Here is a 16,083-nt window from a genome sequence, read left to right as displayed (position 1 = left end):
CCTAACACACAAACACTCAGGGCTCGTTTCCACTATTGCGGTGCGGAATCCACCGCTGACGAAATCGCATGCGGATGCGATTCCGCATGCGTTTTTTGCCGCGAATTCGCATAGGTGAGTGTATATGCGATTTTAACCATGTCACTACCTGTGTGAATTTACATTGGTACCTATGCGAATTCGCATGCGAATTCGCGGCAAAAAACGCATGGGAAAAACGCATGCGATTTCACTATTAAATACATTGTGTGCGATTCGCCTGCATTCCACACGCAGGCGAATTCTGAGGGCTCTGCCGTGCAGAAAAAACCTGCACAGGAAAACGCACAGCAAAACTGACAAGTGGAAACAGGCCCATCCACTTGTATTGGCTGTGCGAATCTGCATGCAGGAAACGCATGCAGATTCGCGATAGTGGAAACGGGCCCTCAATGGACTTAGTTTGAGAGCTTTGCGGTCTTTGGGATCAATTTGCATTTAAATGAATCCAATCTGATTGGCTGTGGCTCCGCCCCATTTTCTGAAATTAAAACCCCAGACACCCAATGACCAACTGTACCAGGTTTGAGGCCTGTACCATTAACAGTGCAAGAATGGCAGCAATTAAATATTTCCCTTGATCAATCAATAGGTGAATTTTTATTGGCTTTTGTAGGCTCCACCCACTTTGATTATTAATCCCAGTCACCCAGTGACCAACTGTGCAAAGTTTGAGAACCCTGCCATAAGCAGTGCAAGAATGGCTGCAGTTTACATTTTTCCAGTGAAGTTTGTATTTGTCATCGCCCACGTTTTGGTTAGGAGGATGAAAAGTATCCTATATGTTAACACATATACACACACTAAACTAATGAGAAACAATTGTATATATCCTAAAATTTACTTCGATATCCCACAGTTTTATTTTATATTTAGATTTTATATCCATTTTTACTGTTATTGTCTTTGGCATACTTAAAAGGTGTCATTGAGCAGAGCTGAAGTCTATGAACTAGCGACACTAGTTCCTGCTCTCAGTAGCAATTTTCTGCCAGTAAAGTATGTTAAGGCTGTAATTCTTCATCAGTAAGGGTTACAATATAGTACGACTCAGTCCCGACTGAAGCAGAAACTGTCACTTGCATACCAGATTTTTAACTCTTTCAGGCAGAGAAAGAAAAAAAGGGGCAACAGTTATTTGTGGGCTTGGCACTGTACATACACATGTCTATCTCAACATGTCACCTAGTGTATCCTAACACCACAACAAAGGCACCCTCATCCTTTAGATATAAGGCATATTATACTGCCTTCAAGTGATGGAGCTTTTGTACTGCTATCTAGAAAAAAAAAGTACATTTTGTGTTCTGTTATAAATATTCAGGCTGATTTATGAAAGTTGGAGCATACAATGTAGTTCATAGCAAGTAAATCATATACACTAAGAATGCCAACACCTGATTGGTTACTGTAAATTATGAAGTATTTTGTTTTGCAATCTGCAGCACTCTGCTGCAGCGTGTGAGTGTGCAGAGGTTAAACTGTTTACATATGGCTGACTTGTGTCGTTATAAGCCTATCGGGTTACTGCAGACCGACTAATCCATATGGTGCGTACATAAACAGCCATTTAAACAGACGAATATGCTTAACATTTAATAATAGTAATAGGTTTAACCAGTTCTTAATCCGAGGTAATACATAGAAATAATTGAGGTGGTATTCCAACACATCATTAAGTGCTAAGCACTAACTACAAGCGTGATCATGTTGCCCATGAGATTGCACCAGGCTACAGAGATAGAATTACCTGTAGGACTTCAAAAACCTGAGTCTCATCTTGGTCCGTGGCGACAGGCGGGGGCCGGGGGCTCCGGCTAAGTCCCAAAGAAAGGCCATGAGGAGGGCAGCGTTAGTGCCAAGTACAAAACGTGCTGCAGAAGGTGACAAGTATCCAGGCAGGCATAGAGGGGGTGCTGGGCAGAGACCATGGAGCCCTCCAGAACCTCTGGGGGATTCTACAGGCACTCCTGTGCCCGGGTGAACGCATGTAACGCTTCCATGCCCAGGACTGGAAGGGATAACTGGGATTTCCTGGTGACTGACACCTGCCCTATTACTGAGGGTTCACGCAGGAAGGCAGGCTGGATTCAGGCAGCACTGTAATAGTAAGATCTCACAGCAGCTAAATCTGCTGATCTGTTTATAGCAGCGGCACAACCACCTTGCCTGTTACACTCAGCACAGACTACCAGGATTATTCAGAAAGGCATTGTATACCAACGCTAACACCAGCCAATCAGATCGGAGCGTCAGAGCCATGCCAGGCAGACTGGTTACAATCATTTTACTTCACTGCAGTGCTAAAGTGGACCTGAACTCTTGCACAGGATCCAAGGAAAACAGAAATGGACATAGTATAGATTTTTAGAATTTAGCCTGTGTGCCCCCCCCCCCCCAATCTGTGACTAATCACAACTAATTTGATCTCAGCTGTGTCAGCCGGCTGCCTCAGCAGAGCAGCTAATTTGTAAACACAGGATGTTAAAGTGAACCTCCAGACTAAAAATCTACTCAGCAGAACTGAAAAGGCTTGTTGTTTCTTTACCAGTTTCACAGCATCAGAACTTTGTTTCTTACCCAAGCATCATTTTAGCTGCATTTCTAGCTAAGCTCCACCCATTAAAGAAAACTGCCCAGGCTTTTTTCCCCAGATGCGGTGCAAAGCATGATGGGATTTCCTGTAATTCACATTGCCTAGCAACTGGGAGGGGGTTATTAGCACACAGGACAGTTGGAACTGTGTCATGCTCTGTCACCTCCTTACAACCAAAAAGATGGCTGCCCTCATGACATCAAACATTTGCCTGTTCTTTTAAAACAGGGTGGGTAAGAGATTATATTACCCATCCATTTTAATTAACATAACTATCAAGTTAATACTATTACTACACCTGTTCACTTTACCTATAGGATGTGAAAGAAACCGGTGCATCAGTGGCTTAAAAAGTGTACCAGATTTGAAGGAAGCAGAAAAATCCATACTTACCCGCTGCTTCCTCCAGCAGCACAAACACATGCGAGTCCCTTGCCGTCCTCCCGCGGTCTGCTGTTAAGCCGCGATCAGCTCATGCGCGGAAGACCCAGACTGGGTGCGACAGTTACCAGGGATGATCGCGGCTGAACGGCAGACTGCTGGAGGAAGGTGAGGGACTCGTGTTTATGCTGCTGGAGGAAGCAGCGGGTAAGAATAGATTTTTCTTTCTTCGGCTCTGGGTTACTTAAAAGGACAAGTGATGTGAGAAGACTATGGAGGCTGCCATATTTCCTTTTAATGGATACCCGAAGTGACATGTGACATGATGAGATAGACATGTGTATGTACAGTGCCTAGCACACAGATAACTGTGCTGTGCTCCTTTTTTCCTTTCTCTGCCTGAAAGAGTTAAATATCAGGTATGTAAGTGGCTGACTCAGTCCTGACTCAGACAGGAAGTGACTACAGTGTGACCCTCACTGATAAGAAATTCCAACTATAAAACACTTTCCTAGCAGAAAATTTCTTCTGAGAGCAGGAAAGAGGTAAAAAGGGGAATTTCTCATCAGTGAGGATCACACTATAGTCACTTCCTGTCTGAGTCAGGAATGAGTCAGCCACTTATATAGCTGATAGTTAACTCTTTCAGGCAGAGAAAAAAAAAAGGAACAGCATAGTTATTTGTGTGCTAGGCACTGTACATACACATGTCTATCTCATGTCATATGTCACCCCTGGTATCCTTTAAACAATACCAGTTGCCTGGCAGCCCTCCTGATCTATTTGGCTGCAGAAACGCCTGATCTGCTGCATGCTTGTTCAGGGTCTATGGCTAACAGTATTAGAGGCAGAGGATGAGCAGGACTCCTACATGAAAAAAGGCGCCTGAATAAAAGGGCGCAGTGATTACTGCTAGTATCTTGCTAAAATTAGCAATATTCTACTACTAAATTACCATAGCAAAATAGCTAATATTTACAGATATTTTACTATGGCTAAACTTAACCCTCCTTTAACCACTTGCCGACCAGTGGATTTCTGAATGATCTGTGCTGCGTAGGCTCTACAGCCCACAGCACAGATCAGGTTTTAGCCAGGGGGATGTCCTGCTGGGGGGGGGGGTCTGATCGCCGCCGGCTCTCTGCGCTTTGCGGGGGGGGGCTCTTCAAAGCCCCCTCCGCAGCGTTTTCGGCGCTCCGTCCCCCTCCCTCCCTCTCCCTCTCTGAGCTGCGCAGGATGGATTTCCGTCCTGCGCATTGTAGGATAGGCTTCAGCCTATCAAATGACGGCGATCCCCGGCCAATCAGAGGCCGGGGATCGCCGATCTGCCTTACGGCGCTGCCCGCGTGTTTACATTTCGCCGGCGAGCCGCAATCGGCAGCTCTCCGGCTGTTCACGGAGACAACCTCCGTGAACGGACATGGAAAGGCCGCTCGAACGAGCGGCCGTTTCCATGGAAACCCGCAGACGACCAGTTTACGCCAATCGGCGTTAGCTGGTCGTCAAGAGGTTAAAGTGTACCTGAACTCTTGCACAGGACTGAACAGAAATGCACCCTGTATGTATTTAGAGAGTTTAGCCTGTCTAATCACAAGTTGTAATCTGATATCTCCCGTGTCACATGACTGCCTGTGGCAGAGATGGCAGACGATGCCATCTGAAAGCACAGAATTTTATCTGTCTGCTTCCATGAATCAAGAAGTAGAAACCATGCGGATTTATTGTAGGATTTGTATAGCTGTAACAAGCATTACAGCATATATTTGTGTGTTATGCAGAGGGCCAAGTTAAGCTGCATGGGGGCCCAGTCTGGCTGCTGCATGTCCATCTTGATTGCAGCAGTTGTGATCCCCTTGTGTAGGGGATGCGGAGGACACACGCACTCTTCCAGAGTAAAATGAGCCATAAATTACTTTTCTCCTATGTTGCTGTCACTTACAGCAAGTAGTAGAAATCTGACATTAGTGACAGGTCCATCTCTCCATAGGGGACTCTCAGCAGGGCCTTTATGCTTTATAAAGACACTTCCTGAAAAAGATTTATACAAAGATGCTGGCCAGCCTCCCTGCCCACTTTTTTGGCAGTTGGACGGAGCAACTGCCATCCACTAAGTGCATTTTGGAACTAAAAACCCTCGGAATCCCCCGTGAGGAGATGGTATAGTCCAAAACCTGTTGGTTCTGTCAGATTTCTACTACCTACTGTAAGAGACAGCAACATATTGGAAAAGTAATTTATGGCTCATTTTACTCTGGAAGAAACGTACTTTTTAATTTAATAGGTTTACATATATTTTACATTTTAAGATTTTGTGATAGAGGTTCTTTAAGGTTTCCTTTAATGAGACAAGCCTAGGAGCCTTCCATGAAGCAGGCAGTGAGGAGCAGATCAGGGACACGAGATCAGATAGAGATCACCAAGCGTTACTGAATCTAAACCTGTCACCTTGTGTTACCCCGGCAGAGCATCCTTCACTGCGTCACGTCGCGGGTGCAAATGACTGCAGTTCCCAGACACCTATACATAATTTATATTAAGTGCTGCAGTACAATGCGTGCATAAAATGAACCCCGGCTAGCCTGCTGCACTGAACATCACCTATGACTGCAGAAAGCAGAAGAGCCTCTTTATATAGAGACATGTTAATAACCGCATCGGTTTTTCCTGTCCACAGCAAAGAAGAAAAATAAACCTCTCCATTATCAGCCTGCAATGTTCTAGCACATAATATACAGCCCATTACCCCCGACTACCTGCATTTCATGGAAAACACTTACGGTATTGATTATAACAAATCAGACCTACCGGTTAAAGAGGTGCTCTAGACTATGCAATATTTTCTGGTAAACTGAGCATGCTGGGTTATTGGCTGGGACCACAGTGCTCACCGCTCTGTACCTCTGTCATGGTGGTACACGGAGCGACAACCATCCCAGGACATATAAGGGACTGTAAACACTGAAAATCAAGCGCAAATGCAATGCGATCGCGTTTTCTAAATCTACTTGCGATTTTTGTGCTTTTGCAATTTTGCTGAGTCGTTTTCCTGATGAAAAATGAGAAGCGCAGGAAAAAAACGCAAGGCATGCAATTATCAAACGCACAAAAAGCACTGCGATTGTGTGTTTCTAATCATTGCACCACTGTACGGCGTCTCACTATTTGCACTATTTTTGCACAGACCTTATGACTGCAAAATTGCATTGCAGCGCATACGATTCTAAAATCACAGCCAGTCTGTACAGGCCCCTAAGTGCATGGGAGGGGGGGGGGGTCACAGATTGCACTCTGATCTGGTGACAGACTTTGCAGCAGTTTACAGTAATGGGATGTGTCTGCACCAACCTCAGAAAAAGCAGGGCTCAACTTTGAGGTTTGATGCGTCACACTGTATAATAAAAACCAGTCTATTTTCTCTTTTTACCTAAACCATCAAATGAAAGTTAAAAAGAATGGTTTTCAATTAAAAAGAAAACAATTATCCCGGTTTTTCAATGAAAATCTGATATGTTGGTAAAATCTTTATATTCGATCTAACAGAATAATCAAACTAAATTATCTAATCGAAACAAAATGAAAAATGAGCACCATGTATGAGAACCATAAGGCAGGGTTCCCAAAAGATGCATCAGCGCTTATTTTCAGGAGAAATGTTTTTTCCACAAACAAGCCACACATGGTATTCTTGGCTGGCGATATGCGCGCACCCCATACAAAAAGCCCTCCTACAAAAAAAAAAAAAAAAAAGCAAAGCTTGGTGTAATTTGCTTTTTTTTTTTTTTTTTTGTAGGAGGGCTTTTTGGTCTCTTTTATCCTCCTATAAATTCTTAGTAGTTTGGGTCACCATGATGTACTGATGAGGACCAAATGTCCGAAACAGACTGTCACATGTGGGTTTGATATGGCTGTGTAAAACTTAAAGCTATAGGCTTGCTATACACCAGTGGTTCTGGATGCTTGCTTGGCTTACCAAGGGGGAAAAGGGGTAATTTGCATATTTAGTAGGTGTGCATTGTGGGTAACCACAAATGTTCACTTATAGCTGAATCATTGCAAATTTCCTTCTGTTTTAAGAAGGCAAATTACACTAAGTTAGCCAATAAATGGTATCATCCTGATTCAAAACTTCTTGCTTTAGTTGTACTACACATACAAATCCCTCTCAAGTTTATTTTTGCTGCTTAGAACTGGAAGTTTCAGTCTAGCACAGATTAGACTTATGTAGAGTAAGTTTTACGGTTTATAATGAAAACCTGAAAGCCAGCAGCTATACTATACTACATCAGTGTTCTCCCCAGGCTCTCTTAGCCAAGTGCTCCACCTGGCTAGTTTTGGTGAGCACCCAGCTGTTGTCTGCTCACCTTCCCCTATGCAGTAAGCAGAGTTGGGCAGAGAAGGGCCAGCCCTGCATTCTCATTGCATCCCACCTGGCTACTTTTTCGTGCCACCCAGCTGGAAAAAATTCTGGGGAGAACACAGCATATGTCTATTTACTATAGGAATAAGGAGATCTGAGAGCTGCTGCTACTGGAGACAAACCCCAACAGCCACATTTCCTCCTACAGCGGGCAGCCTGGCCTTCCTTGCAGCTCGCACACAGCGTAGTTGGCCTTCTCTGTTTAAGTCATCATTTAAACCTGCCAACACAGACGGTCCCAACGAGGTCAGAGGGATAAGCTCCTTATAAGAAAGATTATTGTGGCGTAGCCTTAAGCCTTGATTTCAAACAGTAACAGCTCCGCGCCTTAAAGAGTTACTGAACCACAACTGACCGTATAACCACCCCTGGCGAATGCTCTGCTACACCGCATATAAAAATGGTCCTCATAGGAAATGCTACATTCACACCATTTGAAGTGAATGCTATGTAGATTTCCAGGCATTTGGTAGACAGTTTGCTTTACAGACTTTAGTGATTAGGAGTAGAGAAGATGCTAATTTGTCACATTTATACACATTTTTATCACAAATTACACATCTTGGAATCAGGCTAATCCAGATTGGCAATAGCTGCATTTTATTGGCCCAGTACCAAACCAAACTGCAGTGAAAAAGTAAAATTAATACTTTGTCACACACAATATTCACTTATAAATTTAGTCAGTGTTAGCCCTTCGTAAAGTATTTCCGCTCCCCTGATTTTCATTCTGAAATTTATCACAGGTGGTGACATCTTTGGCCCTGTTAGGTGATCTCTGTGGAATGTTCTATGCACAGAGGGAGATACTGCTTGCTTGGCAGTTGGAAACCAACATTTCTCACAATACACGAATGTTCAAAGAGAAAACTGTCAGGACCATGGTTCTGACAGCACATATATGGAGGGGGGGGTGTCACCTGAATATTAACCATACATATGACCCTGATCTATTAAAAAAAAAAAATCTTTGTGGGAATTGATGTATTGGATAGTGACTGGGAGGAAATTATAACATGCATGTGTTTGGCAATCGCATCCACTCAGAATGTGCTTCTGTTCATGTTGGGCCATTCTCCCATCCTCTCCGCCTGTACTTGTGTCATTTCTGTCATGGTTAAGGGCTCTGCCTCTGACACAGGAGACCTGGGTTCGAATCTCGGCTCTACCTGTTCAGTAAGCCAGCACCTATTCAGTAGAAGACCTTTGGCAAGTCTCCCTAACACTGCTACTGCCAATAGAGCGCGCCCTAGTGGCTGCAGCTCTGGCGCTTTGAGTCCGCCAGGAGAAAAGCGCGATATAAGTGTTCTGTGTTTGTCTGTGTTTTGATTTCTCCCGTCCCCACTAATCCCAGAGACCAGAAAGCATGGGGCTTCTTGTTGGTTTGTTAATACACAAACACATCCTATACAAAAAAATGCAAGTGTCCCTGTGTCATCAACTGAATGTTTGTGTGTCCCTGGCTTTTTTGTACTGAGCATGTGCGCAGCCAGGGCAGTTGGGACACAGGGCCGGACCTGACAGTTTGCAGTGTGTGGTTCACAGAGGTTCTCATTGCATTGTGGGAAATAACAGGTTTTTCCAACTGCCAAGCAAGCAGCTCCCTGTGTGCATTTACTTCAGACAGTCTTGGGGAACGAGCAAGCGGGACACGCATGTGCGCGCATTGCAGGGGGTAGTGGCTGTGACCTAAAGGCATTTTTACTAGTACATATATAAATTACATACACACACACACACACACACACACGCACACACACACACACAGAAGCCTGCCTAGCAACAGAGGATTAGCATTGGTCCACGGGACAGGTGAGCGATTTCCATGAGGTAGAAAGCCGAATAGCACGACAAGTACGCATTAAATACACTTTAAACAGACTGGCTGCAGCTCTCCTGAAAGGTTGGAGGCCATAAAACTTCTGTGGCTATGCAAATACTTTCATTAGAACACTGTGTGGGAACTTCATGAACAGCAGTAATGCAAGTGACTTGAAACTGGCTCAGATGTCAAGCAGAGAGATTCTTTTTAACCCTTTAACCCAAAAGAGGAAGTCCAGGAAAGTTCTGTTTAGCGTTTAGAATCGGTTCTACAGATACACATCTCAAGTCTAATACGCACTTTAGGAGACTGTTGAAGGGGCAACGCAAAGAAGAGGTATACGGAGGCTGCCATGTTTCCTTTTAAACAATACCAGTTGCCTGGCTGTCCTGCTGATCCTCTGCCTATAATACTTTAAGCTAAGCTATGGACCCTGAACAAGCATGAAGCAGATTAGCTGCATGCTTGCTTCTGGTGTTATTCAGACTACTGCAGCCAAATAGATCAGCAGGTCTACCAGGCAAATGGTATTTAACAGGAAATACATATGGCAGCCTCCATATACCTTTCCCTACAGTTGTCCTTTAAGGGTGAGGAAATGGATACATACATATTAACCTCCTTAGCAGTGATCTCAGGCCTGAAATCCGCAGCTCAGCGCAGTAACCCAGAGCTGGATCCATGAGGGGTGTGTAGTGTGCAGGGCTGCCGCAGATCATACCGCTATCTGGCTGTATGATTTTTAGGGTCTAAAAGCGTGTGAAAGAAGTTGCACCACTTTTAGACAAAATCTTTCATTAATCATACCGCCAGGGAGGATAAAGCCAACCTGAACAGAGCCAAACCCTCACAAATCCCACCAACTGACTGGGATTCCCCCCTTTTCCAGGTGTGAAAGCATTTGTGGCAGACAGTATTGTAGCATTGGCTAACCCCACCAATGCCCAAACTGTACACTTTCTAGGTAGCCCTGTGACTCCCTCACTATCTAGAGGTGCCCTCCTTTGTATATAAGCAGAAGTGATGCCCCAATAGAAAGTTGGCTGCTTGATTGCTACCCCAATAGAAAGTGTTAGGTTGCCAGAGGTGCCCCCAGAATAGACAGCTTTTTCACCTGTACCGATATGCAGATACTCACAGGGCAGGTACACTAGGCAGAAACGAGGTGAGAAGAATATGAAGGCTGACATTTATTTCTGGGTAAACAATAACAGTTGCCTGGCAGCCCTGTTGATGATCTGGCATACATAGTGTAAGTCAAAACCCTGGAACAAGCATATGGCTCATCCAGGAAAACCTGAGTCAGTATCTACTCTGCATATGCTTGTTTGAGGTCTATGGCTAAACGTAAGAGGCAGATTATCTGCAGGACTGCCAGGCAACTGGTATGGTTTACAAGGAAATAAATATGGCAGGGGTTTCCTCGGGTTCCCTTTAACGCAAATAATGCAAGTCAATGGGACACATGAAAAACATTTGTTTGCATTCTACAATGTGCGCTTTTAAAACCGCTGAACTTGCTGCATTTTTCCAAAACGCATCTAAAATGCACCTAATCTTGTCAATGGTGATGCAGAAGTATAGCTTTTTAATGCATTTAATATTTAGTTTGATGCATTTCCGCTTCTAGTTGACTTTCTAATGTTTAGCATAAAACACATAAAAACGCATACAAAGTGCACAAAAACGCATATGCAATTTTTATGTGTAAAATGCAAACGCATTAAAATGCAAGCAAAACTTGAAAAAACCACGTGCGATACGCAAACTCAAAGCGCATTAAGTCGCACAAACGCATATGCAGCAAAACGCAATGTTTCACTCAACGCCTAGTTGCCTCACAGCGCAATTTTATTTTGTGAAGCATCCCCTGATAAAATCAGTGCCATGCAGAGTCTGTGTACACAAAATGATTGTATTTTCTGTTAACAAAAACAGATGTTATTCCATCAGATATGTAACTGACCAGTAGATGGAGACAAACCCTCAAGATTTAATTATAATTCCCATTCTAGGTGTACACAAAACTACTTAAAACAAGTCTGAAGGGATTTTTAAAATAAAAAAATAACAGATATTCAGCTAATGAGTCCAACAGAGCCTTCCCATTCTTCTGCCGATCTCCTTGTCCCCCCGCCGTCTCCCTCGTTTGAAGCTCCTGCCAGAGACTATGGCAGTCTTCAGAAGCACTCAGGCGCCCAAAGACCGACGGCTCTGTACTGCATTCGCGAGAGGGCGATCACGCATGCGCAGTACTTAGCACAGTGTTCTCCCCAGAATTTTTTCCCAGCCGGGTGGTATGAAAAAAATAGTCCGGTGGAGAGAAATGAGAGAATGAAGGGCTGGCGCTTCTCTGCTTACAGCATTGGAGGAGGTGAGCAGATAACAGCCGGGTGGTCACCAAAAATAGCCGGGTGGAGCACCCGCCTAAAAGTGCCTGGGGAGAACACTGTAGCAGCCCGTCTTTGGAAGCCAAAGTGCTTTCGAAGACTGTCGAAGTCTACACCACATGGTAGATAGCAGCAAGGGAGACTACAGGGGAATGCGGAGACAGGGAGGCGACCGGAAACCTCTACAGGACCCAGAGACTTACCTCTTAGGGGAGTATGTGTTTAATTTTAAAAATCACTTCAGACTCCCTTTAACAACTAAAAGCACACAAGCATAAAAGTCAAGTCAAAATAGAAACAGTCAGTGCATGACCTGGAAATGGCCAACATTGGGTGAGACGGTTTCTGGTGTATAGCCTGTATTAGATTGGTTACAAGACCCCGATTTTGCTTCCCCATTTTCTATAACTGAGCACACAGTTAAATGTTAAATGTTACTACATTTTCCACAAACCCTGAACAAATAGACTGCACTGTAAAGGTTAACACCCACCTGCAGTTAGAGATATATGGGGAAGCAGGAATTTGGGCGCCCACTATTGGCAGAAGTTTGGGCACTGTCATTCGGTAAGGCACCAGGTGGGAGGTTTGTGTGGGGGTGGTTAGGGTTAGGTGTCAGGTAGGGTGATTAAGTGTATGTGAGGAGGCGTTAGGTAGGGTCTGTGCAGGGGGGGGGGGGGGGGGGTTAGGAGTCAGTTCTGTGTTAGGTCTAGTTGACACTGAGCTTTTGCGTAAATTTGTAAGCGCTGGTGATTTGTGAAATCTCCCTAAAAGCACTTGAGCAATGATTCCACGTGTGTTCACATGTGCGCTTTGTGAATGCGTTCTGCTCCACAAAGCTCTGCCTATAGCATTTTCTGGAGCGATTTGGCTATGATGGAAGATATAGGGAAATCACAAAGGGCTTGAAAAAGCGCTTTGTATATAGAGTTCCCAAGCGCATTCATGAATAAATACATTGGATTTATTCATTTCCGGGTGAAAATTCATGCTGACTGACATCAGGGAGTGAAAAAATGAATCTCTCTACAAAAGCGCTTAGAAATCCTAGGGAAAGGAGATTTTAAAAAATGGCAATAAATCGTTAAGCGCTTGAAATAGCGCTGGCGACTTGTGTGATCATAGCAATTGACCAATATTCTACTATTGGCTTTCCTTGGCGCCCAAAATTCCAGGTGTCCTTTTATTAAGTACGCATGTATTGAGGAGGACATGTATGAGTATGAGCTTTTCTGTAGCTTTAACTGTTCTGTAAGCTCACAAGGGCAGTGTCCTTCCCCTTGTGTTTCCTGTAGTTTATAAAAGCAAGTATTTGAGAATACACCAATCCCTTGGAAGTGGGGATGCTCACCAGTGTATGGATGGTCCTCACAATGCGGATGGTTGAGTTGAAGCAAATTTCTTGCCATTTTGTTGCAAATATGCTCAACTTAGTGATGGAGATGTTGCATTCTGTATATTTCTAATTCCAAGGTGCTAATAATTTTGAGATGGTGCAAATTTCATGCATCTCAGACTCTACCCTACTTGAAATTAAAGCAAAAAAAAAAAAAAAACACCGTTCTTTGATCTTGGCGAATTTTCCACCCACTTACATGCATGAGGAATTTAATTACTAAAAGAAATGGGGAGACTGGAATAGCTGGACAAGGCGAATGCTGAGGGGAAAAAAAAAAAATACTCCTAAAATGTTGATTGCTAAGATGTTAACGTGTACCCCGTCAATTCATATTGTGTCCGGCCACATTGACTAAGGGAACCTACCCATCCAATACCTTGATCTTATCCACAGGCATATACCAGCCCACCCCCCCTTATGATTCTCAAATGACCTGCACCTGTTCGCACCGCGCACTTCTCACTCCCATGCCAAACTGCAAGACTTTACTACAGATGTCAACACGCTCTGGAATTCCCTCCCATCAGCTTCCCACCGCCCAACAAGCCCTATTCATGCTTGCCTAGGATTGTAATCGCAATTTCTGGTGGGTCACAGCCATAAGTCCCCGGCTTTAGCAGGGTTTATTGTGGTGGCCACTTTATAGCGGTTCACTGGTAGTCAATGTTCCCAGCAGTCACATATCTTGTCTTATGAGCAGCACAGTCTCCCTTTCCTCATGGTTCCCATTCCTCACCTCATGCCAGGTTTTACACCAACACAAAACTGCCTGCAAAAGCAACCATGTCCCTTTAATGGCTGTGGGATGGGAGTCCTACTATATAACCCAGAATTAGGAGTGAGGAGAGGAGGAAAAAAAAAAAAAAAAAACACAAGGACAAAAGCAAAGCACTGGTGTGAGCAGTAAGAGAAATAGCTACACCAAAAAAAAAGTAAACTGGCCTTTGGAACTTACCACTTGCCCGTGTGCTGGAATTTGGTTCTATTAACATAGTACAACTGTTCAGCCTACCTTTCTTGTATACAAACAGGGAAAAATTGAGGCAATAGATGCACTTACCTGAAAAACACAAAACAAAATAAAATCAATAGGGTACAATACATTATAGACCAATGCACTCAAGACGTAAGGTTCACTTTGAATTCTCCAAACAAAATTGGCATAAATGAAACACTGATCAGAAACAATCATACCAATACTCCGACTCATAAAAATGATATTCTACCGTTCTGTTAAAAACTTCAAATAGATTTGATAGGTTTCAGCTCCATGGCAATCTGTCCCGTGTCTCAGAGAGCTAAAATATATGGACTATTGATCTTTCTCATCCATCCCTTGCTCACAGGAGCCCAGTTCTCTACCAAGAAAGTGTTATATGGTTGTAATTCCTCATCAGTGAGGGACACTCTAGTCCGACTAGGTCCTGACTGGAGAGAAACTGTCAGTTGCCTATCTGAATATTAACTCTTTCAGGCAGAGAAAGGAGGAAAAGGAACACCACACATTTGCATGCTTGCCACTGTACATGCATGTCTGTCACACAAGGTTCTCTTTAAACTGAATCATCCATTGGCTTCCTATCAGTTTCACTCGAAGGACCGGCACCACACAGCGTATTTATAGCTCTTAAAGTGAACCTAAAGCCTGGGAAAAAAAATGAGATTAACTCACCTGGGGCTTCCCTCAGCCCCCTGCAGCCGATCGGTGCCCTCGCAGCCCCGCTCCGACGCTCCAGGACCCGCCGGCAAACACTTCCGGCTTGGCAGTCACCGGCCGACAAGCATGGGAATGCGAGTGATTGTTTGCGTTCCCAGCATGTATATCGCCCCCTATGCTGCGGCCTCCTGGAAGTGTTCGCCGGCGGGTCCCGTAGCGTCAGAGCGGGCCTGCGAGGGCACCGATCGGCTGCAGGGGGCTGAGGGAAGCCCCAGGTGAGTTAATCTCATTTTTTTTCCAGGGTTTAGGTTCACTTTAAAGTTTAATCAGTGAAGGCATGATGGCAACAACAGACCGCTGTTTCAGCCTCCTTAGGCCTTTGTCAAGTAGTGTTGTCTGGATCATGAACGATTCGGATCTTTGATCCAAATCTATTTTGTGAGTCGAATCATCAGAATCAAAATCATCAAAATGAGTGATTCGGATCGCAAAGAGGGCGGGGCCAGGAGCAGCACGCCCCCCTCAGCGGGCAGCGGGGTCCTGGAAGCAGAGCAGAGATGGATGTTAAAGGGGAAGCAGCCTTGCACAGCCACAGGTAGATGAGAGAGGGGATATTGGTGCCACTGCCAGATGTGTAAAGCACACATACTGGCTGAAATGTGCTGCTCATTATAGGCTGTCTGTTCCTAGTTGTGCATAGTGAACATATGGGAAACTTTTGGCTCAGAAGCACAGCTTAGTAACGTTACAGGCAGCGTGCTGGGCTAGGACAGGGCAGGCACTGTGATTGCAGGGCAATGACCCTCATGCACTGCTCTAAACAGCTGCACTTTACTTCTGGAAATGCTTTGGGGAATGGGAGTTGGGAGTATACAGATGAACATATAGGTGAAATACATGTAAAGCATATGATTGCAGCATGTGGGTATTGTGTGCAAACAAACATTTCTGCTCTCTGCTCGTCCCTCCTCTGTCCACTCCCTGCCCTCTGTCCATCTTCTCCCCTTCTCTGTGTGTCCACCCCCCTTCCCTTCTCCTGTCCACAGACCTGTCTTGCTAGTCATTTCACCCCCGAATGCTTCCCTTGTAAAATGATCAGAGATTCGGATCAAAGATCCAGATCTTTTCAATGATCCGATTCGAATCATCCGGATCATTGAAAAGATCCGAACTTCACATCTCTATTGTCAAGTTGCAAACATCATAATTTGCTTCCTATAACAATTTTCAAAATACATGTTTTTACCAAATAACTGGTAATTTCTAGCCTCTTGCACAATTTCCTTTCCTCTCCTAAGAAAAACAAAAGTTTGCTTTCTTAAAACAGAAAGAATTTGCAATAATTCAGGTTGGAGTGAGCTTGAGGTGTCTCCCAGTGCATC

General features: G+C 44.3%; 1 protein-coding gene across 5 annotated transcripts in view; it reads right to left on the bottom strand.

Moving 5' to 3' along the window:
• PDE4D (phosphodiesterase 4D) overlaps positions 1-16,083 on the bottom strand; it is a 1,320,537-nt gene that overhangs the window by 371,745 nt on the left and 932,709 nt on the right. Inside the window, exon 1 of one of the 5 annotated variants that reach the window (XM_068251217.1) lies at positions 1,790-2,028. The exons of the other annotated variants lie outside the window; for them this stretch is intronic. Within the exon in view, the coding sequence (XP_068107318.1) occupies positions 1,790-1,878 (89 nt within the window). The 5' untranslated portion in view covers positions 1,879-2,028. Of the gene's footprint in view, positions 1-1,789; positions 2,029-16,083 lie in introns of those variants that run through there. 5 annotated transcript variants of the gene reach the window in all.

Source organism: Hyperolius riggenbachi, chromosome 1 (genome assembly GCF_040937935.1).
Source record: "Hyperolius riggenbachi isolate aHypRig1 chromosome 1, aHypRig1.pri, whole genome shotgun sequence".
Classification (NCBI taxonomy): Eukaryota; Metazoa; Chordata; class Amphibia; order Anura; family Hyperoliidae; genus Hyperolius; species Hyperolius riggenbachi.
This window is presented reverse-complemented; position numbering and strand designations above follow the sequence as displayed.